At 39.3% G+C, this 23,116-nt stretch overlaps 2 protein-coding genes across 2 annotated transcripts in view; one reads left to right on the top strand and one right to left on the bottom strand.

Annotated features, from left to right (window-relative positions):
• The first annotated feature begins 682 nt into the window (after positions 1–682).
• lpl2a (lipoprotein lipase 2 a) lies at positions 683–10,812 on the top strand. The gene is given in 11 exon segments (XM_079808609.1): positions 683–858; positions 861–909; positions 1,577–1,761; positions 1,841–2,020; positions 2,101–2,212; positions 2,297–2,530; positions 3,804–4,046; positions 6,878–6,998; positions 7,095–7,301; positions 7,650–7,745; positions 7,824–10,812. Coding segments are annotated over 11 exon segments (1,503 nt in total). The 5' UTR covers positions 683–804; the 3' UTR covers positions 7,846–10,812.
• LOC307121138 (disintegrin and metalloproteinase domain-containing protein 10) overlaps positions 10,583–23,116 on the bottom strand; it is a 39,373-nt gene continuing 26,839 nt past the window's right edge. Inside the window, exons 9-15 of the mRNA XM_079808608.1 lie at positions 17,529–17,689; positions 14,017–14,188; positions 13,723–13,867; positions 12,793–12,976; positions 12,170–12,269; positions 11,801–12,021; positions 10,583–11,708 (exon numbers count right to left, since the gene is read on the bottom strand). Coding sequence (XP_079664734.1) covers positions 11,604–11,708; positions 11,801–12,021; positions 12,170–12,269; positions 12,793–12,976; positions 13,723–13,867; positions 14,017–14,188; positions 17,529–17,689 — 1,088 coding nt within the window. The 3' untranslated portion in view covers positions 10,583–11,603. The remainder of the gene's footprint in view (positions 11,709–11,800; positions 12,022–12,169; positions 12,270–12,792; positions 12,977–13,722; positions 13,868–14,016; positions 14,189–17,528; positions 17,690–23,116) is intronic.

Below are 23,116 nucleotides of genomic sequence, written 5' to 3'. Positions count from 1 at the left end.
ATAGATAGATAGATAGATAGATAGATAGATAGACAGACAGACAGACAGACAGACAGACAGACAGACAGACAGACAGACAGACAGACAGACAGACAGACAGACAGACAGACAGATAGATAGATAGATAGATAGATAGATAGATAGATAGATAGATAGATAGATAGATAGATAGATAGATAGATAGATAGATAGATAGACAAACAAACAGATGATAGATAGATAGATAGATAGATAGATAGATAGATAGATAGATAGATAGATAGATAGATAGATAGATAGATAGATAGATAGATAGATAGATAGATAGATAGATAGATAGATAGATAGATAGATAGATAGATAGATAGATAGACAAACAAACAGATGATAGATAGATAGATAGATAGATAGATAGATAGATAGATAGATAGATAGATAGATAGATAGATAGATAGATAGATAGATAGATAGATAGATAGATAGATAGATAGATAGATAGATAGATAGATAGATAGATAGATAGATAGATAGATAGATCAGGTGACAACTGTATGTTTTATTATGGTAAAGAAACCTTGTGAGACTCGATATCTCCTGACCGATAACAAATGTGTGACCGTATCACCCCGCCTGTGTGTGGGCTGAGACCAATGGCGCTCTTAGTAGTGCTATTTAGGAACTTAACTGAAGTCTGAGGCTCAGATTTCATTAGCCAGGTTTTCAAACAACAGGAGTTTGGCAGTATTTTATTTTCTCGGTATATTTTATAGCAGCCGATAGGAATTGGTGAAGGTCACAGGTGCACAAAGTTTACGCAGAAAAGACATGAACATTTTCTCATTCCAGTGCGTTTCGTGGCTCGTATTAGCTTCACTGGTCTGCTACTCGTCGCTGCTCTGGAGGAAGAAAACTTCTCCAACGGACTCTTTGGTAAGATGTTTGTTGATGCTCCGTGAGAAGGGACTCGGATTACCTGAGGCGTTATTTTATTTGGGTGCGGTGCGATTCTTTCATTTTGTTTCAACTCCTACCGCGAAATCCTGCGTTTTTATGGGCAATCTTTAATATCCGGCATCTGTCTGAGGTTTTAAATCCTCGAATTAGCATGTAGAAGACGAGTCGACCAGACGTAGTTGAGGTTTTATGCTGTTTTAATTAGAGGATTTCTTGAAAGTACGTTTCAAATTCATAATTACATGACATAAGTAGTATTTACATTGCAATTTGATATCGCAAAGGTGTGATAATAGTGTAGTAAAGATATTATGGCTCCACCTACCTTGTATCAACTGAGTTTAACTATTTGGAAATATTTACTGTCCTTTTGTAACCTATTTCATAAAGCATGCCAAGTATGTCACATCTGACAGCATATTTAATATTTGTTTACCTCATAAATAAAAAAAATTAAATGTAAAATACAATTCAAATGACATTGCCAATTACTAATGCCTTAGTAATATATATAATAGTAACTGTATATATAATTTTATAATGATAAAAAATGATATTTGATATTACACTTTTCATTTGACTTTTGAACTGTTATATTTCACTATTTTTATGTATTTTTTTAATGGCTATTACCTTTACATAGATAATTTCCTGGAGGATCTAAGGGACCTGTCAGATGTCAACAAAGCCAATGTCAAGTTTTCTCTGAGAAACCCGTCCCAACCGGACGATGATGTGTGTTACATTGTACGAGGCAAACCAGAGACTCTCAACAGCTGCGACTTCAACAACACTTCAAAAACCTTTCTGGTCATTCACGGGTGGACGGTGACTCAACACTTTCACATACATTTAATAATTTCAACTCGTCCCATGTGCTAGTGTTAATTTAGCTGTTTCCCTTTAGGTAAGTGGATTATTCGAGAGCTGGGTTGAGAAACTGGTTGCTGCCCTTTATGACAGGGAGAAAAACGCTAATGTCATTGTCGTGGACTGGTTGGACACGGCGCAGAACCATTATGTGGTGGCAGCCCAAAACACAAAGATGGTGGGACAAGAGATCGGACTCTTCATAGACTGGCTGGAGGTTTGTGTTTGCAAACCAAATATGTTGCGCAAGTTGTCGTTGCAGATTGCTAACTTGTATTATTGTGCTTGAATTATAAGGAGACTGCCAAAGTTCCTCTGGAGACGTTGCACCTCATTGGCTACAGTCTTGGCGCCCACGTTGCGGGTTTTGCAGGAAGTCATGCAACGAACAAAGTTGGAAGAATCACAGGTAGGTTCACTGGCTTTCTTTTGGAAATGAATCGTCTTAAATGCGTCGTATATGTGACAACACATTTTTGTTTTGTTGTTGCAGGTCTAGACCCTGCTGGGCCGGACTTTGAAGGGGTCCACGCCCACAGGCGGCTGTCCCCAGATGATGCCCATTTTGTTGATGTCCTCCACACATTCACCCGAGGTTCCCTGGGTCTCAGTATCGGTATCGAGCAGCCGGTCGGCCATGTAGATATATACCCCAATGGAGGAAGCTTCCAGCCTGGCTGCAATTTGAGAGGGGCGCTGGAGAAAATTGCCAGTTATGGAATACTTGGTAAAGACCTTGATCATCTAAATGTGTGATTTACCTTAATATTTCACCAAAATTGATTGAAAATATATAGGAAGAGTAAGCATACATACACATGGGGCCACGGGTTCTTGAATTGTTTGTTGGTGTAAGTTTGACAATTTGACATATACAAATATAATTATTTAAAAATATTAATATTTTTTAATTGTAATAATTTTTAAATATTAAACATTTTATGATATCTTTTTATATAAAATACTTAAAAAATGGACAATATATTTTCTTATTTTTAATAAATAAATGTTTAATAAAATATATAAAAAATAATACAATTAATATAATAAAGTCTCATTTTTAATAAATAAATAATGTTGGCCATGAATCCTAATAACACAAAATAAAATATAATTTTGTATTATTCTTTTTAAATGTAAAATACAATTTTAATGACACTGCCAATTACTAATGCCTTAGTAATATATATAATAGTAACTCTATATATATTTTTATAATTATAGAAAATTATATTTGATATTACATTTTTATTTGGACTTTTTAACTGTTATATTTCACTATTTTTATGTATTTTTTTAATGGCTATTACCTGTACAAATGAATTTTCTGGAGGATCTAAGGGACCTGTCAGATGTCAACAAATAAAAATAAAATAAAAATATAATTATTTAAAAATATACATTTTTAAAATTGTAATAATTTTTTAAATATTAAACATTTTATGATATCTTTTTATATAAAATACTTAAAAACAGGACAATACATTTTCTTATTTTTAATAAAAAAAATGTTTAATAAATAAATAATGCTAGCCATAAATCCTAATAACGCAAAATAAAATATAATTTTGTAAAATATTCACACACAGACAAATGATGTAAAATACTAAATTTTAATATATATATAAATTACTTTTTTATTTATTAGGAATTACAGTTTTAATTAATAATAAATGCAGATTTTTCATAGCAATTCTATGCATTTTTCCCCAAATAAAATGTTGCGTTTTGAACCATGACACAAATTTTCTAGAAATGGCTGTTTTTTGTAACTTTCCCAAAGATGGAAAGAGATTATATATCAGGAGGTTGTGACAGCGTTTCATAATCACATTTTTCATAATCTGGCTTTCTGATCTGTTTTGGCATCTTACAACAAACCTTTGCTTCAACTGATTCAACCTTTCGACAATGGGATCATTCATCTAAGAGCCGAGATATTTACTCGTGTGACTATAAAGTTCAAAATCATATCGGTTATGTTTCATTAATACCCTCAGCCATGAATAACGCCATCAGATGCGAGCACGAGAGGTCCATCCACCTGTTCATCGACTCCCTGCTGAACGAGGAAGAAGCTAGCAGGGCGTACAGCTGCGGGAGCAAAGACATGTTCGACCGCGGCATGTGCCTCCAGTGTCGCAAGAACCGCTGCAACAGCGTGGGCTACAGCGTCAGCAAAGTCCGCAAGACACGAAACGTCAAGATGTTCACCAAGACACGAGGCTCCATGCCGTACAGAGGTCAGTGTCAAGTTAGATTCAAAATTTTATTTTTCTATTTACATTTTTTTATTATTATTGTTTTTTTTAGTTTATTAAGTTTTGGATATTTTAGTACTTCAACTTAATGAGAACTGTTCAAAGTGTTCAAATGTTTTATATTTTATTTTAGTAAAGTTTTATTTCAAGTAATTCATGTTTTTTGTTAAAGTGCCCCAATTATGCTTTTTCGAATATTGCCTTTCATGTTGAGTGTAATAGCGATAGATACAAAGCAGTTTGTGAATGTAAAAGGTCTGCAAAAAAGCTTTTAAAAAACAAAGTGCACGAAAAAAAGAACCAATTCTGAACTGCCTGAAACGAGTCTCACATCCTGTTACAAAGCTACGTAGGACTAGATTGTGTTCACCTACGTAGGTTTGTAACAGGATGTGAGTTACAAACCTAACAATGTATTACAAATGTTACAAACCTATGTGGACACATTTACAGTGTTCTTTACACAGGTACCTACACAAACCTGTAACACTGCAAATGTGTTACAAACCTTCATACACTCTCAGACAAAAAGGTACAGTGGATGGATGTACAATTTTGTTCCTTGGGGAACAAAACGTATAACTGTACCTTTGAAGGTACACAATTAGTCCTTAGGGTACAATTATACCATTGTTTTCCTCTCCTTAGAGCAGGGCAAGTTTTCCAAGTCCTAGTGAGCCGCTGATTTGCAAGAGACGCTGTTTAGATGTTGATGGTTTATTGAAAATGTTACCATTATGGTGATCAGTGTTTCCTTTAGTTGGGCAGTTTAACTCTTGGCTTATTTGGTTTGTGGTTTTTGTTAGTGTTAACAAAACATATAATCTGTTCAAATCAAAAGAAGCCATAAACTAAGGGCCCATCCACACGGAGACGTGTATCACTGTATACGTATAAATTTTTTATCGTATTGGCGTTTCGTCCACACGAATCTGGCGTTTTGGGAGACTGAAACCGCTATTTTTTTAAACCGGTTCCTAAAGTGGATAAATCTGAAAACGACACCCTTGCGGTTTCGTGTATACAGCCAATCCGTATATTTTGTGAAACGGTGATGTCATCACACCACGTCCTGCGCGGGGAAGACTAGAAGGGATACAACTACGGGCACTGGGCATGCGCACATCAATACTGCATTGTTTAATTACTGTATTTGCATTATTGTAAGGGTATGTTTAGGGTTAGGGTAGGTGTATGCGTTAATAAAACACATCTGGTAAGTAGCAAATTTATTTATTGTTATTTTATTGTGAGATTTTACCTCACCTCCGACTGTTGCCGTACCCCTTCTAGCCACAACTCTTCTTCTCCGTTTTTAGTGTATTTCTGTGGCAGAATTACAGTGCCACATACTGGCCTGGCATGTATACTACATCGTTTTGAGCCGTTTTCATGCGGAAAAAAAAGATTGGATAGGGAAAGTTCTGGCTACGTGTGGACGGGGCCTAAAATGATCATGAAAAAAACATTTCACCTCACTCATCACTGACTACAACTATTAATAAATAATATTCACCAACAATACTTTCTTGCTACAATGGTGGCATACTTAAAGGGTTAGTTCACCCAAAAATGAAAATTCTGTCATTAATTACTTACCCTCATGTCGTTCGACACCCGTAAGACCTCCGTTCATCTTCAGAACACAAATGAAGATATTTTAGTTGAAATCTGATGGCTCTGAAAGGCCTCCATTGGCACAATGCACGGTTCACTCTCAAGACCCTTAAAAGGTACTAAAGACGTCGTTACAAAGTCCATCTCACTACAGTGGTTCTACAATAACTTTATGGAGTGACGAGAATAGTTTTTGTGCGCAAAAAAACCCTAAATAATGACTTATATAGTGATGACGATTTCAAAACACGGCCTCATGAAGCTTCGAAGCGTTATGAATCAGTGAGTCGATTCAGCAGTTTGGATCGCCAAAGTCAGCAGTTTGGCGGTTTGACACGCGATCCGAATCATCATTCGACTCACTGATTCATAACGCTTCGAAGCTTCATGAGGCCGTGTTTTGAAATGCAATGCAATTTGCAATGCATGCTGGGGGCCATGAGTTTTATACTATGGTGGCTTAGTAGGGATGGGTCTAAACTCTGCAGGACATCAGCTCTCTAGGACCGAACTTGCCTACCCCTGACTTAGACCCTGTGCCAAATGGCACCCTAAACCCTCGCTTTCTTCCTCTGAGTCCGCACTTTCATGACGTAACGCCGCTTTGACTGTCGGGAAGAAGTCCGCTGCGGAACCCGCACCAGTGCGGACTCGGCAGAAGTGCGCATCGAGGGCGCATATTTTGACCGCAAAAGGGGCGCTCGCGAGCACCCTTCTGAGACCAAAAATGACAAATGGGACACCCTGCGATCTCGTGGACTTAACGGATACACGGATACACCATTGTACTCACACTTGAATTGATGCAGTAAAACGGACGCCATCGCTACAGTTCTTATCGCTGTGTTTACAAGCACTAAGGAAGATCCGGTGCTGATATTCAAATTTGGCAATAGGCGTTTTGTTTCCGACATGCACATCACAACAGACTGAGCTGTCTGACCAATCAGAGCAGAGTATGCTCTCGGAAAGGAGGAGTTTAGAGAGGCCGATTCCTTTATCGGACCGTTTCAGACACTGCGAGAAAAGAGCTGATGCTGCATATTAAAAGTGATTTTTGACCTGGGATGCATGTGAATCTGTCGTAGGAGACCTACAAGACAAAATAAGGAACCTTTAAAATAGCATATTAGGTGCACTTTAGTTAACGATAATAACCCTGGTTGTGTGTGCTGAAACATTTTGTCTTTTTTTAGTTTTTCACTATCAGCTGAAAATCAACTTCCTTGGAAAAATAAATCAATTAGAGATGGAACCAGCCCTGACCGTCTCACTTTACGGTACCAATGGTGAAGCAGAAGATCTCAAGTTGAACGTGTGAGTAATCAATAGTTATATCTTCTAAAGATGACTATATTGTGTTCCAGTCATATATGTCAATGCTAACTATCTTTAAATGATTTTAACAAGCAGACAGGAGAAGATCACCGCCAATAAGACGCATTCATTCCTCATGGTAACCGAGAAGGACATTGGAGATCTTCTCACACTGAAGTTTAAATGGGAGGAGTCCACCTCCTCTTTACTCACTCTGCTCTCCTCGTGGTGGTTTGGAGATTCCACAAATTCTGACGTACAGATCCATAAAGTCCGAGTCAGAGCTGGGGAGACACAAAAAAAGTATGTTCTTACCAGTTTAGCTAGATATAATGAACCTAAAAAGCTTAAATTTCACATTTTTGCTCAATGACTTGAATGATTTGGTCTCAAGGATCACTTTTCCTCAGGTTCACACAGGTGTTCTATTAACATAGTAACTCCACTAACATTTCACAACTAGAAAATGTTACAATATGTCTTCATTTTTAACTTATCTACTGTTTTATTGTTTCAAACCTAACAAAATTCTATTTTGCTAAATGCTTTTGCTTTCTTTACAACTGCCACCTAATGCGATGTTATATCAAACGCAGTGATATTCATCCAGTTTTAAGTGTCTGACAGCTTTCATTCTTCGTTTTTTTTTAGGATTGTGTTGTGTTTGAAAGATCACCGAACAGGAAATTCGGTTCAGGAAGCTGTATTTGTGAAATGCAGGGAACCATGGAGGTCTTTATCTAAAAGGTTATAATAGCATACTATAATGAATATCTTCACATTTAATCTAAAATAATTCTAATGCAATTGTCTTTGTTCCAACAGGCCTAAGTTGAAGAGCCAATGAAATGATTTGCAAGAGATTTTGATGAAGCACTTCAACAAATGTATTTATACAGATGTTATTTATTAAGATTGCAACTGCACTGAGACTGGAATGTATTGAATAATGTATTGCTATGAATATGATTCATGCAAATGAATTGAGGACTTTTGTACTATCATATGGAATAGGCTTAAAAAGCCTTGAAATGTGATTGATTCCATTGAATACCGGTGGATTTCTATTTGAATGAGGTCATTAGTTCATTCAGTTTATCATATGTGATGCTGATTCTTCTGGCTTACAAACACTGTCCAAGAAACATTGTATTACATTACTTATCGATCTGTTCTGTTTTAAACATTAACCCCCGGTTTCACAAACAAGGATTAAGCCTAGTCCCGTACTAAAATGCAAGTTTGAGCTGTTTTAACAAACAGCAACTTGCCGGAAATATCTTCAAATATGACAGTGCCATTGTTTTGTCTCAAGGTACTCCAGTAATGCTTTTTCTCTAAGGCGCGTTTTAAAAAATGCCCGAATTTTGAACCTTAATCCAAGCCCTGTCTGTGAAAAACCAGGCCTAAGTGTTTTGTAATAAATTATGCTCTAACGTTACGAGTTTCGTGTTAAAGGTGCGGTCACATTTACCGTTGTCATTTCCAAATCCAGTCATTTTCAGTAGGAATCACGCGACGGAGAATATCGCCTGAGGCGAAAGATTTCCACGCACAGATTTCGTTCAAACTGGTCACGCGAATTCACCGCCTTAAAAACAGAAAGATGCTTGGTTAGATAGTGACTTCTGTGATGCTTCATACGGTATAGCCTACTTTTGACAATAAACCTTTCTTCCCGCAGAATTTCGCTAATATGACTGCACCTTATTAATTCCAGTGGTTCTTGAGCCCTTCCGGTAAATATTATTAGATAAAATCATAAAGAAACAACTCTAGAAGCAATTTTGGTTTACCTTTGACTAAATTGTCTGTAAACATGGATAACTTTTCGATGGTACGTTTCCACTGAGGAAAATGTATACAGCGAGGAAAATAAGTATTTGAACACCCTGCTATTTTGCAAGTTCTCCCACTTAGAAATCATGGAGTCTGACATTGTCATCGTAGGTGCATGTCCACTGTGAGAGACATAATCTAAAAAAAAAAAAATCCAGATATCACAATGTATGATTTTTTAACTATTTATTTGTATGATACAGCTGCAAATAAGTATATGACCACCTGAGAAAATCAATGTTAATATTTGGTACAGTAGCCTTTGTTTGCAATTACAGAGGTCAAACGTTTCCTGTAGTTTTTTACCAGGTTTGCACTGCAGGAGGGATTTTGGCCCACTCCTCCAGATCTTCTCTAGATCAGTCAGGTTTCTGGCCTGTCGCTGAGAAACACGGAGTTTGAGCTCCCTCCAAAGATTCTCTATTGGGTTTAGGTCTGGAGACTGGCTAGGCCACGCCAGAACCTTGATATGCTTCTTACAGAGCCTCTCCTTGGTTATCCTGGCTGTGTGCTTCGGGTCATTGTCATGTTGGAAGACCCAGCCTCGACCCATCTTCAATGCTCTAACTGAGGGAAGGAGATTGTTCCCCAAAATCTCGCAATACATGGCCCCGGTCATCCTCTCCTTAATACAGTGCAGTCGCCCTGTCCCATGTGCAGAAAAACAGCCCCAAAGCATGATGCTACCACCCCCATGCTTCACAGTAGGGATGGTGTTCTTGGGATGGTACTCATCATTCTTCTTCCTCCAAACACGTTTAGTGGAATTATGACCAAAAAGTTATATTTTGGTCTCATCTGACCACATGACTTTCTCCCATGACTCCTCTGGATCATCCAAATGGTCATTGGCAAACTTAAGACGGGCCTGGACATGTGCTGGTTTAAGCAGGGGAACCTTCCGTGCCATGCATGATTTCAAACCATGACGTCTTAGTGTATTACCAACAGTAACCTTGGAAACGGTGGTCCCAGCTCTTTTCAGGTCATTGACCAGCTCCTCCCGTGTAGTTCTGGGCTGATTTCTCACCTTATTTAGGATCATTGAGACCCCACGAGGTGAGATCTTGCATGGAGCCCCAGTCCGAGGGAGATTGACAGTCATGTTTAGCTTCTTCCATTTTCTAATGATTGCTCCAACAGTGGACCTTTTTTCACCAAGCTGCTTGGCAATTTCCCCGTAGACCTTTCCAGCCTTGTGGAGGTGTACAATTTTGTCTCTAGTGTCTTTGAACAGCCCTTTTGGTCTTGGCCATGTTAGTAGTTGGTTTCTTACTGATTGTATGGGGTGGACAGGTGTCTTTATGCAGCTAATGACCTCAAACAGGTGCATCTAATTTAGGATAATAAATGGAGTGGAGGTGGAATTTTTAAAGGCAGACTAACAGGTACTTAATACTTATTTGCCACTGTATCATACAAATAAATAGTTAAAAAATCATATATTGTGATTTCTGGATTTTTTTTTTTTTTAGATCATGTCTCTCACAGTGGACATGAACCTACGATGACAATTTCAGACCCCTCCATGATTTCCAAGTGGGAGAACTTGCAAAATAGCACGGTGTTCAAATACTTATCTTCCTCACTGTATGTACATTAATATCACTTGAAATATTAAATGTTTAGTGTGTTATTTGAGCAAAAGCAACAATTACATCCACAAAACACCTTTTAAAGTCCAAATGAAATATGATATTCATTATGAGTCATAATGAGATGAAAACATAAATGAAACATCTAGTGTGTGTTGAAAGCGTTTTTATTAATGGTACATTATATTATTTTGTACTTGTTTAGTTAATCGACATTCATAAGCAGGAAAAAAAAACAGCAACTGACATTTAATCTGTCTACAACCAACTGCAATAACATTTTATACATTTTTTATGAAAATAATGTGATGTACATCAATGAAACGAACTGTACTTAACTGTAAATGTGTAAAAATTAAATTAAATTCTATCTTTGAGCTAAATGTGTGCCTTTTTTGTCTCGAGATTTCAACTTGAAATGTTTTATACATCCATTTTGCTTTTTAGAATTTCTTAGATCACATAATACAAATTATTTACACATTTATATCAACTCTAATTAAATCGTTTTTGACCTTTTTTTACACCATGCACGCTTACATGTCACTTAGTTCTCTGTGCTTATCATGTGGTAACAACCCCAAGGACGACACGAAGAGATAAAATCGTGAAAGCAAATCCAGCCACTCAAACAAAGTGGTGTCGCGACATCACTCATCATAGCCAAAAGTTTTGTTGGCTGATATTGCTTTGAACCTGTGATTTCCGGAGGAACCAAATATGCAGAGTATATTATGCCGAATATATATATTTTTATCGTAGCATTCCCAAAAACCTGTTGTTTATTCTAGCTTTCAATGAAACTACAGCCATCTGTTGTGTATGTTGAGATTATCAGAATGTCATGTTCTTGGATTTCTCTGAAATAAACGTAGGCGACAAAGTTATCCAAATCTAAAAGTGTCCAAAGTTATTGAGAGCAATGATTTACAGTTGAAAATCTGGACAGTATTCAATCCTCAAATCAACATTGGAGTTAAAATAACTTTGTAAAGACTAATGGTGTGAGACACATGGAGGCGAAGTAAACTCATGTTTGGACAGATGTGGTGCATGACTCTCAGCTGTGCATCAGTCAGATGTTTTGAACATTCATAAGTTGCCTCAGAAGCAATGTTTTCTTGCTTGCGGGGGTTTCTTGCCAGTTGGAAGGCCCCAAGTGGAGAGATGTTTACCTGTCGTCATTAATCTCAAGGGCCTGTCCAAAAACACAGATAGTCCCAGCCATTACTGCTGAAATGGCGAGAATAGCCAGAAGAATTGCCCACCAATGTGCCTACAAAACAAGAGTTTTTAAGGTAAATGAAGGAAATACAACAACAAAAAACAGCCGATGCTACATCCGACCGTTTTCAAATGCTAACAAACCTTCATCCAACCGGCCAGGTCATCGAACTCATCCAATTTGAGGAAAGAATTTTTGAGCCTTGCAATTGGGCCGTCCGCATCTAAAATTCGGCAGGCTTTAAACTTGTCGCAGTAGCCTCTGTTTCCAGAGCAGGGCGATCCAGGAACCAAAGCCACACGTTTCCCGCTAAAGTAGTGCAGAAGAACCGAAGAAGTGGTGCTGGCGCAGGTATTGGGTTTATCTACGTAGAAAAAAAGTTGGATACAAGAACATATGTGCTTCATTTATGTTTTTATGAAGCAGTAATGTCAGCACAAACGGTCCAATAAAACAAACTAATTTATTTGGAGCAGTAAACACGTTCTGTTGCGGCGGAACATTGCGGTTACCTCTTTGCTGGCAGCACATGTGGCACTTTTCCATCTTGTTCTCTCCCGGACAGTCACATTGCACCATGTCGTGCAATGCGCAGAGAGAAAGGCCACATTCCTGTGACATCAAGCCACAAGACATTGGTTATAGGGGACGTCACATTGTATAATAGAAGAAAAAGCTATCTTTTGGATTTCTCTTGTCTTCTTATTCCCTAATCTCTACCCAATCTTCTTCATCCAAACAGATATTATTTATGACAATATGATGTTTTTTATGACTTTGGCCAAAGAAAAAGAGATGTTTTCAATTATATCACAAATTGGATGTCCTCAAGGCTATGTGAGTATCCAACTTAAATACACCGTTTTTTGTATTCTGAATGGCTAGAAAATGCATTAAATCTGATGTCAACAATATCAAATGTGATCCAAACTACATCCGTATGTGTTTTGAAACCGGATAAACGTGTTTCAGTCTGAATGGTCTAACCAGATATCAATGTAAATATGCAGATACACTGAATATGGACTACATTGAAGATTTTATCACTTTTCTAAAGATTGAACTTAAAATCGGATTAGTACAGTGTGAGCACAGCCAAAAAGATATAAGAATAGGCATATTCTGTTGAACGTACCCCGTTGAAACAGACACGTGTGTCATCACTGCATATTGTCATGTCAGGCTTGGCGGCAGGTTCTGGACATACAGCAGAGGAACCGGAGCATACACTTTGGTTGCGACACTCAGTGTCTCGTTCACACATCAGCCCAGCTTCCTTGAAGACACAATGGGAGCTGCAGCACAGACCCTGGCTAGGACTGAGATAGATAAAACTGTAAGGTAGACTTCAAGAAGGTAGGTTTGGTGGACCTGAAAACCTATGATAAGTTCAGGCATTCTTAGTGCCTGTCCCAAATGGTGCTGTTGATGTAGCCTTTGCTTGTTTCCATGTAGTCCACAAGACCCTTCGAAAGTGGTGTCCAACCCAGCTCCTGGAGCGCCACCTTCCTGAAGAGTTTAGCTCCAACCCTCTCCAAAACACCTGTCAAGACGTTTCAAGTAATTCTGAACACCTTGATTAGGTGGTCCAGGAATGTTTATCTAGAGTTGGAGCTGAACTTAACAAGAAGGTAGTCTGTCAAAAGCATGATGGCAGGGATGTCCAGGGATGGCCAACTCACCTGTCTGGAAGTTTCAAATAACCCTGAAGACCTCCATTAGCTGGTTCAGCTGTCAAATTAAGATTGGAGCTAAACTCTCCAGGAAGGTGGCAACTCCAGGAGCAGGACTGGACACTCCTGGCGTAAGGTCTCCCATTTGTCATTTTATCAAAAGGGATCTTACCATTACCCCCAGCACCATTGATACATCCTTTTGGAAAGTTCCCTCTGTCCTTTTAACAGTGGTCTGCTATCCAACAGTCGATGTGACTTTACATGACCAAGGTAGGGTCTTGTGGACCGCAAGGGTTGACGGCACTACTTGGGACCTTAGAGTAAAGACGTTTAATTTGTCCAAAAAGTCCACAGCTCATCCTACTAACACAAAATTGACTGGTGCAAACCTGCATTGTTTTTCGGGCTTCAGTCGACATTCAACGCCTGAAGGTTCCTTCGAGCTGTAGCAGCATGGATCTCTTTCATCGTGACCCACATCGCACTCCTCGCCCTCTTCTACGATGCGGTTTCCACAAATGGGCTGCTCACTATCTGTCAAGACAAAACATGTACATCTCCAGTCAGTTAGGTTTACCTCACGCCATTGAGATAAGCCCCACTGCAGGAATGATTTAGGCCTGAGATAAGCTAACATTCATTAGGATATCCATCCCATCCCAGAATTTAGTCAGGGGTCTTACCTACAAAGCATCTGTCCTTCTTGATATTCAGAATGCGACTCGTGTGGCTCAGGCTGCAAGGGGAGAACTTGTCACTGTTCTCCTCGATCTTGCTAGTGGCTTGAGGGAACATCAAGAACCTTCCTTTGCCACCAGTGATCTCCAGGCCTCCACAGTCAGTACCCTCATCGTGCTGCCACAGACAAAGTAAAGTAAAATGTAAACGTTGGAGATTTCGGACTTGCACACAAACGTCACTGCAATCATTTCCCAAAATGTCATTTGTGTGGAAATATGAGAAGTCTGTAAACAGGCCAGAGATGGGACATGCTGAAGACGGATGCAAAGAAGAGAACACAGCAGAGCAAATACTGTACAAGCTCACTGCTCGTAATGATCGAAATATAGGAAGAAAAATATAAAAATTGAATTATAGGAATCTATCTCTGAAGGGAACTGACTGTCGATGGACTTTTCTTTTCCTCTTACCTTTGAAGTAGTGTTTATAACTTCATATAATGCATCGCTGCTACCCAAAGAAATCGCTGCTGTTCTATAAGCGCCACCTACTGTCTAAAGCCACACTACACACCGTGCGATTTTGGCCACAATTTTTGGCCAAATCTTGCAAGTCAAGTCAAGTCAACCTTATTTATATAGCTCTTTTAACAATGCAGATTGTTTCAAAGCAGCTTTACAGTGTTAAACATGAAAATAATGCAACAGAATTTTATTCTGCCGTCTAGCCATTCTGGAAAAATCGGTTATGTCATCAGTTCATTTCAATTATCATACAGTGACAGTGTGGGCTTTAGATCAGTAATTTAGTTTATATGGTTCATTTAGTTTAATAATTAAATTTATTTGGATATTTAGTTGAAAAATTTAGAAAAATTGAGTGTCCCCAACTGAGCACGCCAAGCCAGAGGCAACAGTGGCAAGGAAACCAAAACCCCATCAGGTGACCTAATGGAGAAAAATAAACCTTGGGAGAAACCAGGCTCAGTCTGGAAATCCTCAGTTGCAAAACCTGAAAGATTCCTCTGATCCTAGGCTAAAATCTGACATCTTTGATTGTTAGTAGTCAGCCGATTAATGACCGTTGCGATAAAATTTTACCTCAATCGAAATTCTGCCAGTGTCAGAAGATTTGTGACTTCTCCTACGACGACTGTCAAAATGTCTTCATTTTTCAAGACAAACTATGACCAAAATGAGCGCTAGAGATTTCTTTGTAGCCACCATTTCAGTCCATTGATTGATGATATAAAACATCGGACGAGTTTTCTTGCATGTATCCGTTTTCAACGCGCCTTGACTATCGTACAGTCTGACATAATGACAACTGAGATCTTACCGTGTGACATGGCTTACAGCAGGAATCATGTTCGTACAGTCTGACAAGCAACAATCGTAAAGTACTATTATAAATCGCACAGTGTGCACCCGGCTTAAGAGTGAATTTGCATTTTCCTTCAGTACATCTGCTGTTTTTTTTTTTAAATGAAGCGGTTGCCTCTAATTTCAGATGTTTAACCCCATGATGTGGATTTTTACTTTATGTTTCCTGAGGTGTACTTATATTGTTAGCATGATTTTTACATCATAAAATGTCATAATTTAGAAATACCAGGCATTTTTCTATCCTGATTTTAGTCCTCTGGCTTGAATGCTCTGTTTGAAGGGGCGTGTCTGCTGTGAGACTTCAGTGTAAACGCCCACTGTTGTGACTGGCTGACATCTTTGCATTTGAAATGCGTATTACATGTGGAACCCCTCTCAAATACTTTTACTAGTTTTTTTTTACTATTACAGCTGTTGAGATTAACAAATCGTCAAAGTGGCAGTTTGGGCAAGTGTGCAGATAGTACTCGCGACGTGTGATTGACAGATCCGAACATTATAAAGAGGGTGTTCTTTGATCGCTCTCTGTAGTTTAATCACAATTTATATCAACAGATTTGTTTCATGCTACTAAGAGAAACAATGTGAAGTTTAACGTTAGTCACTGGCTTGATTCACTAATGCATAAACAGTATTAAACGATTTAGAAAGAAAGTCTGTGTGAACTTGAATAATTAGCTACACATCAGAAATCACTGATCACAGATCAGGCATTAATGAACACTGTTACTCACTGTTTGTGGCGGTGCTGTCGAATCTATATCGTTAAAGTAATTTTGTCAAGCCTGTGCTGACATTGCGACTGAATTAAATCTAAAAAATACACTGAATCCATTTTCTCCAAATTCTCTGGGCGGGCAGAGCAGAGAAAGGGGAGGTAACCTTTCCCCGTATGAAAACATATAGGGAAGATTCCAGATTGGCCCATCCGAGTTTTAATTTTCTCAAAGGCAGAGCAGGACACCCAGGGCTTGGTCTACACCTATCTCCATTTCTAGCCACTGGGGGACCATATAGAGACTAGGGGAACTCTAGGGGAATATTAATGTTAAAAAACCTCATAAAGGGAAAGGTTCATGTCATGGGACCTTTAAGGCCAGTTTGGCCTGAGCAAATTAACAACAAATAAATTTGCTTTAAAAAAAAAATCAGAATCGGACATGAAAAATCATGATCGGTGCATCACTGGTAAAACATTCTAGATCAGGAGTCTCAAACCTAAAATGACCTACTAGTTATTTGCCATTCTCCATTGGAGAACAGTCGCAACAACAGATTTACAAGCATTATTTTTTAATACTATATAGTTATTGGTCCGTTATACAGTTTTCTATACATATTTGACCTCAGTCAATACTTATAAACTAGCATAAAATTGTGTATTTACATGATTTTCAGTCCTGTAAATAAATGTACATTGTCTTATCTAAAAAAATATACATCATTATTATTTATAATTATTAAAAAACATAAACATATAAAATATTACCATGGCTATAAAGTAGTTTCAGGTATTTTTTAAATAATATCAAATATATAATATTAATTTTGGTTTTACTTGATTGGTGTTGATAATATCTATTTCCATGGCTATGAAGCACTTACACAACTACTTCCAGGTATACAAATTAAGCTTTTCATTCACACAAGCTCTGTGGCTCCAGGAATGAAATGAGATAACTGGGCCAAAGGCCATTGGCCCCTTGCCCAGGCCTCACTATGAATCACAGGTGATGTGGATCCACTGATCTGTTCTGCATCCCAAATTCAGTCTGGAAACAATGAGCCATGCTTGTCAGCCCTCTTCTGTCAAACATGACTGAACATGTAAAGAGAACATGGACAGCCGGAAAAGGGCAGAACTAATCTGCCAAAGAGTCCTAGGAAGTGTGAAGAACATGGCTACTACAGGTGGAAAGGCTCAAAAGATCACTGAAAGCATTTAGATATGCAACACGCATAGTGGTCTATAGTGTGGCTATGGTAAAGCCTGCAATCAAACAAAAATAAGCTAGCATTTGGCAGCAGAAGTAGGAGCATGCATTTTCACAACAAAACAAATGAAGCTAATGAAGATTGCAGCCATATTTGATTCGCAAACCCAGAGTGGAGGCAGACATAGGACTCACAGGGGCTCCAAGACTATGGCCCAACTCATGGGCAAAGGTCAGGTGCACGTGTTTGGGAGAAAGGTAGTGGCCGTAGTTCTGAATGGTGATTAGACCCGTGTTATGGCTGGAATTGCTATCATCCTTCACAATCATCTCAGAGCAGATTCCTCCCCAGTCATCTGAGAATCAGACAAAGGAGAGAGAGGGATTCAACCTAAAAACATCCATCCACAATCTTGAAAATGCTAACTCCAGGCATGTGTTAAACAGGGTACCTGCAGGTTTCGCCAAGTCAAATTCAAGACTTTTTGACCACTTTTTCAAGACCATTATGAATTAAAGGGTTAGTTCACCCAAAAATGAAAATTCTGTCATTAATTACTTACCCTCATGTCGTTCGGCACCCGTAAGACCTCCGTTCATCTTCGGAACACAAATGAAGATATTTTAGTTGAAATCTGATGGCTCTGAAAGGCCTCCATTGGCACAATGCACGGTTCACTCTCAAGACCCTTAAAAGGTACTAAAGACGTCGTTACAAAGTCCATCTCACTACAGTGGTTCTACAATAACTTTATGGAGTGACGACAATAGTTTTTGTGCGCAAAAAAAAACTAAATAACGACTTATATAGTGATGACGATTTCAAAACACGGCATCATGAAGCTTCGAAGCGTTATGAATCAGTGAGTCGAATCAGCAGTTTGGATCGCCAAATTTCAGCAGTTTATAAGTCGTTATTTAGGGTTTTTTTGCGCACAAAAACTATTCTCGCCGATTCATAAAGTTATTGTAGAACCACTGTAGTGAGATGGACTTTGTAACGACGTCTTTAGTACCTTTTAAGGGTCTTGAGAGTGAACCGTGCATTGTGCCAATGGAGGCCTTTCAGAGCCATCAGATTTCAACTAAAATATCTTCATTTGTGTTCTGAAGATGAACGGAGGTCTTACGGGTGTCCAACGACATGAGGGTAAGTAATTACTGACAGAATTTTCATTTTTGGGTGAACTAACCCTTTAAATTTAAGGCCTATAGCACGCAATAAAAAAACACACACACACACGCACACATCTTTTGTGGGGTTTTTTTATCAAAATGACTGATTTTGTGGTGGTCATTTCCAGAAATGTGTGAATTTTTTTGTTTTTTTGTTTCATAATTAGGATGCCACATTTACCATATTATGTTAGATGCACATTAGTCATACATGGCAATATAACCAAAAAAAAATGCAAGAATCTTGTTTGGTGTTATAAAAAAGGTTGGTCCAGTGGTGTGCTATAGCTTTAATAACATGATTGCTTAAGTGAAGTGAGTGAGTGAGTGAAGTGACGTGTGGCCAAGTATGGTGACCCATACTTGAAATTTGTGCTCTGCATTTAACCCATCCAAGTGCACACACACATTAGTGAACACACACACCGTGAACACACACCCGGAGCAGTGGGCAGCCATATTGCTGCTGCGCCTGGGGAGCAGTTGGGGGTTCGGTGCCTTGCTCAAGGGTCTCACCTCAGTCGTGGTATTGAGGGTGGAGGAGAGCGCTGGTATTCACTCCCCCCACCGACAATTCCTACCGGACCTGAGACTCCAACCCGCAACCTTTGGGTTGAAAGTCCGACTCTCTAACCATTAGGCCACGACTGCCCCAAAAAATATGACCAAAATTATGTGGGAAATATGACCAAAATCCTATACTGACACACGTCCCAAACTTTTTTACACACGACATAACCACCAATATGGACATAAGCATAATAATGTGTGTGTTTGATCGATCAAGGGCAATAAGCCTAGAAATAGACACATTCGTATACTCGCGCAAACGCATGCACAGAATCCACGGTCCGTGTGTCAGTAACGAACTGAGCTCGTGGTTTATAGCGCTTTTATTAACTCTTTTTTAGTGCTATCAGGCATATCATACTTTTATTTGGTCATTATGCGAGATGACAGGTGAGAAAGATTCGCCTTCGCTTTCACGATCGCGGAACTGGAGCTGAAAAAAATAAAATGTGTTTTATGTGTCTGTGGTACAACCCGAAAGAGACCCGCGCCAATAACACGAAAGCTGATTGGCTGCAATAGAAGATGCATGTTGGTCTCATTAGTAGTAGTAATACAGCGAACTACAGTTGGACTGGTGAAAGAAAGAACTAGAACACCCCGGAATAAAACACACACACACTCTGCTGGAGCATTTCAATGAGCAATAGAGGTAACGTTAGCGTTACATGCACGTAGGAAAATTAAGACCTGTTTAAAATTATTTCAGACCTAGAACTCAATACTTCAGCGAAGGCCTAAAAACGTAAAACTTTTTTAAGGCCTAAAATTTTGATTTTAAAATGTAAGACTTTAAGACCCCGCAAGAACCCTGGTTAAAGTAGGGGTGTCCAATCCTGCTCCTGGAGGGCCACTGTCCTGTAGAGTTTAGTGCAAACTCTACATTTACATGTTTCTTGGAAATCGATGTGGTGGTGAGGTTTAGGTTGGCTAAAATATCTTCTGTCATGATTTACACACTGTAGAGAATGAAAAGAAACCCCTAGCAGAGTTGCTTACTTTTCTCAAATGATCTCCCCTGTGTTTCGAGCTTATATAAATGCAAACAGACAACTTTACTGCTGATCACAAACAGCTGGTCTTTTTCGCACAGCCCTGACCGCTTACATCATCGCTGACTAAAGTCTGCTGGTGGGAGGTCAGAGGGGTTAGACTTTGGTTAGACTGGTCCATCAAAGTCCTGGATTGTTTTAAACCAGGCTGTGAACTTTTAGTCAAGCAAAATCAAAGGTCAAGCTTAAGACTTCCTCAGATGTTGTCAGATTTGTGCTCGCAACCAGGCTGCTGGATTTTTTTTCTTCTGTGCCTGTCGGAGGGAAATTTACAAGAACCATACATTGTGGCTGGATAAACTGTTAAACATAAAAACATGTGAATTGTGGGTTTGTAGAGGTTTTTACGACCGTCATCTGTATCTCATGTACGCCACACTACTCACAGGAGGAATGGGTCTTCATTTTTGAAATTGCTGAGTCACTTGTCATTGGTTCTAATTAACAGAAACGTAGGAGTTTTAAAATAAATCTTTCAAATGTAATGTCTAAAAATGCCAAATGGCAGCTAAATCAACCAACTAAAGGCTGATTTATACTCCTGCGTCGGACCTGCGGCGTAGCCTCTATGCCATGGGCTACACGTCAATTTTCACTTATACTTCTGCGTCCTTGTCCGTGTCAACTTGCGTAACCCTGAGGGAGGGGTTCTGGCAGACCAATCACAGCGCTTGCGGTCTGCATAGAATTGAGGCGTTGTTAAATTTTTGGAGAGGTGCACGTCAGGGTACGTCGTAGGCTACGTGTGCAACACACAGCTACGGCGTACACTCGACGCAGAAGTATAAATTGGGCTTAAGAATAGGATGTAGTTTATTAAACATTATACACTCACCTAAAGGATTATTAGGAACACCTGTTCAATTTCTCATTAATGCAATTATCTAATCAACCAATCACATGGCAGTTGCTTCAATGCATTTAGGGGTGTGGTCCTGGTCAAGACAATCTCCTGAACTCCAAACTGAATGTCAGAATGGGAAAGAAAGGTGATTTAAGCAATTTTGAGCGTGGCATGGTTGTTGGTGCCAGACGGGCCGGTCTGAGTATTTCACAATCTGCTCAGTTACTGGGATTTTCACGCACAACCATTACAAAGAATGGTGTGAAAAGGGAAAAACATCCAGTATGCGGCAGTCCTGTGGGCGAAAATGCCTTGTTGATGCTAGAGGTCAGAGGAGAATGGGCCGACTGATTCAAGCTGATAGAAGAGCAACTTTGACTGAAATAACCACTCGTTACAACCGAGGTATGCAGCAAAGCATTTGTGAAGCCACAACACGCACAACCTTGAGGCGGATTGGCTACAACAGCAGAAGACCCCATCGGGTACCACTCATCTCCACTACAAATAGGAAAAAGAGGCTACAATTTGCACAAGCTCACCAAAATTGGACAGTTGAAGACTGGAAAAATGTTGCCTGGTCTGATGAGTCTCGATTTCTGTTGAGACATTCAGATGGTAGAGTCAGAATTTGGTGTAAACAGAATGAGAACATGGATCCATCATGCCTTGTTACCACTGTGCAGGCTGGTGGTGGTGGTGTAATGGTGTGGGGGATGTTTTCTTGGCACACTTTAGGCCCCTTAGTGCCAATTGGGCATCGTTTAAATGCCACGGCATACCTGAGCATTGTTTCTGACCATGTCCATCCCTTTATGACCACCATGTACCCATCCTCTGATGGCTACTTCCAGCAGGATAATGCACCATGTCACAAAGCTCGAATCATTTCAAATTGGTTTCTTGAACATGACAATGAGTTCACTGTACTAAAATGGCCCCACAGTCACCAGATCTCAACCCAATAGAGCATCTTTGGGATGTGGTGGAACGGGAGCTTCGTGCCCTGGATGTGCATCCCACAAATCTCCATCAACTGCAAGATGCTATCCTATCAATATTGGCCAACATTTCTAAAGAATGCTTTCAGCACCTTGTTGAATCAATGCCACGTAGAATTAAGGCAGTTCTGAAGGCGAAAGGGGGTCAAACACAATATTAGTATGGTGTTCCTAATAATCCTTTAGGTGAGTGTATGTTATTACTATAAGAAATAATCTTCGCATTGAAATTTTAAGGTCATGCAGACCATGTCTATCCAGCGATAATGCTATTAGTAGGAGAATGGTGTGGTCCAGATTAACACATTAAACCAACTATGTGAGCTATATTGAATTATGCAATGGGATATAGATGCAGTGCATGGTTGCAGAGCTTACTCATCCCAACTGACTAGGAACAGGGCCAAATGGAAGGAAGGTGAACCATTTACTCCAGTATACTCTAGTTCACAGGCATCTTAACAGAATGTTGAGCTCATTCAACAACATGTAAGGTGACCAGGATGGTGCCTTAAGGACGTCACTGCCTTTCACAGTTGCTATATCAGGCTCTTTTTCCACTGGACTTGCATGGAGCCATTTTTATCACAAGGTTTTTAGGACACAAGGCTGTTGATTGGCACCACAACAGTCACTTGAGATCTAGGTTTATACTCTGCGAAACAATCCAAACCAAAAGTCCAAACCAACCACAAAGTAGTATTTAGGAAATGCAAATGCAAGTCGGACTTGATTCCTGAGGACTATGGGAATATTTATATCTTTAGGGTTTGTTGTACCAGTGCTGCAAGAGATGCTATGCTATCACTATGGTTCCACTGACAAAAACCAATAGGATTTTTCCATTGGCATTATTGCATAAAATAAACTCCCATGGCCAACAAAACTTTACGATTCGTAAGGTATGGTCACATTTACCTTTGTATGGTGAAATTCCGCAGGCGAAAATTTACAAAATTTCCAAGCGGATTTCACATCGGAACTCTTAAAGGAACGCTCATTTTCCGACTCCCCTAGAGTTAAACAGTTGAGTTTGACTGTTTTCGAATCCATTCGGTCGATCTCCGGGTCTGGCGGTAGCACTTTTAGCATAGCTTAGCATAGATCATTGAATCTGATTAGACCGTTAGCAACTCGCTC

Source organism: Gobio gobio (genome assembly GCF_949357685.1).
Source record: "Gobio gobio genome assembly, chromosome: 24".
Lineage (NCBI taxonomy): Eukaryota > Metazoa > Chordata > Actinopteri > Cypriniformes > Gobionidae > Gobio > Gobio gobio.
This window is presented reverse-complemented; position numbering and strand designations above follow the sequence as displayed.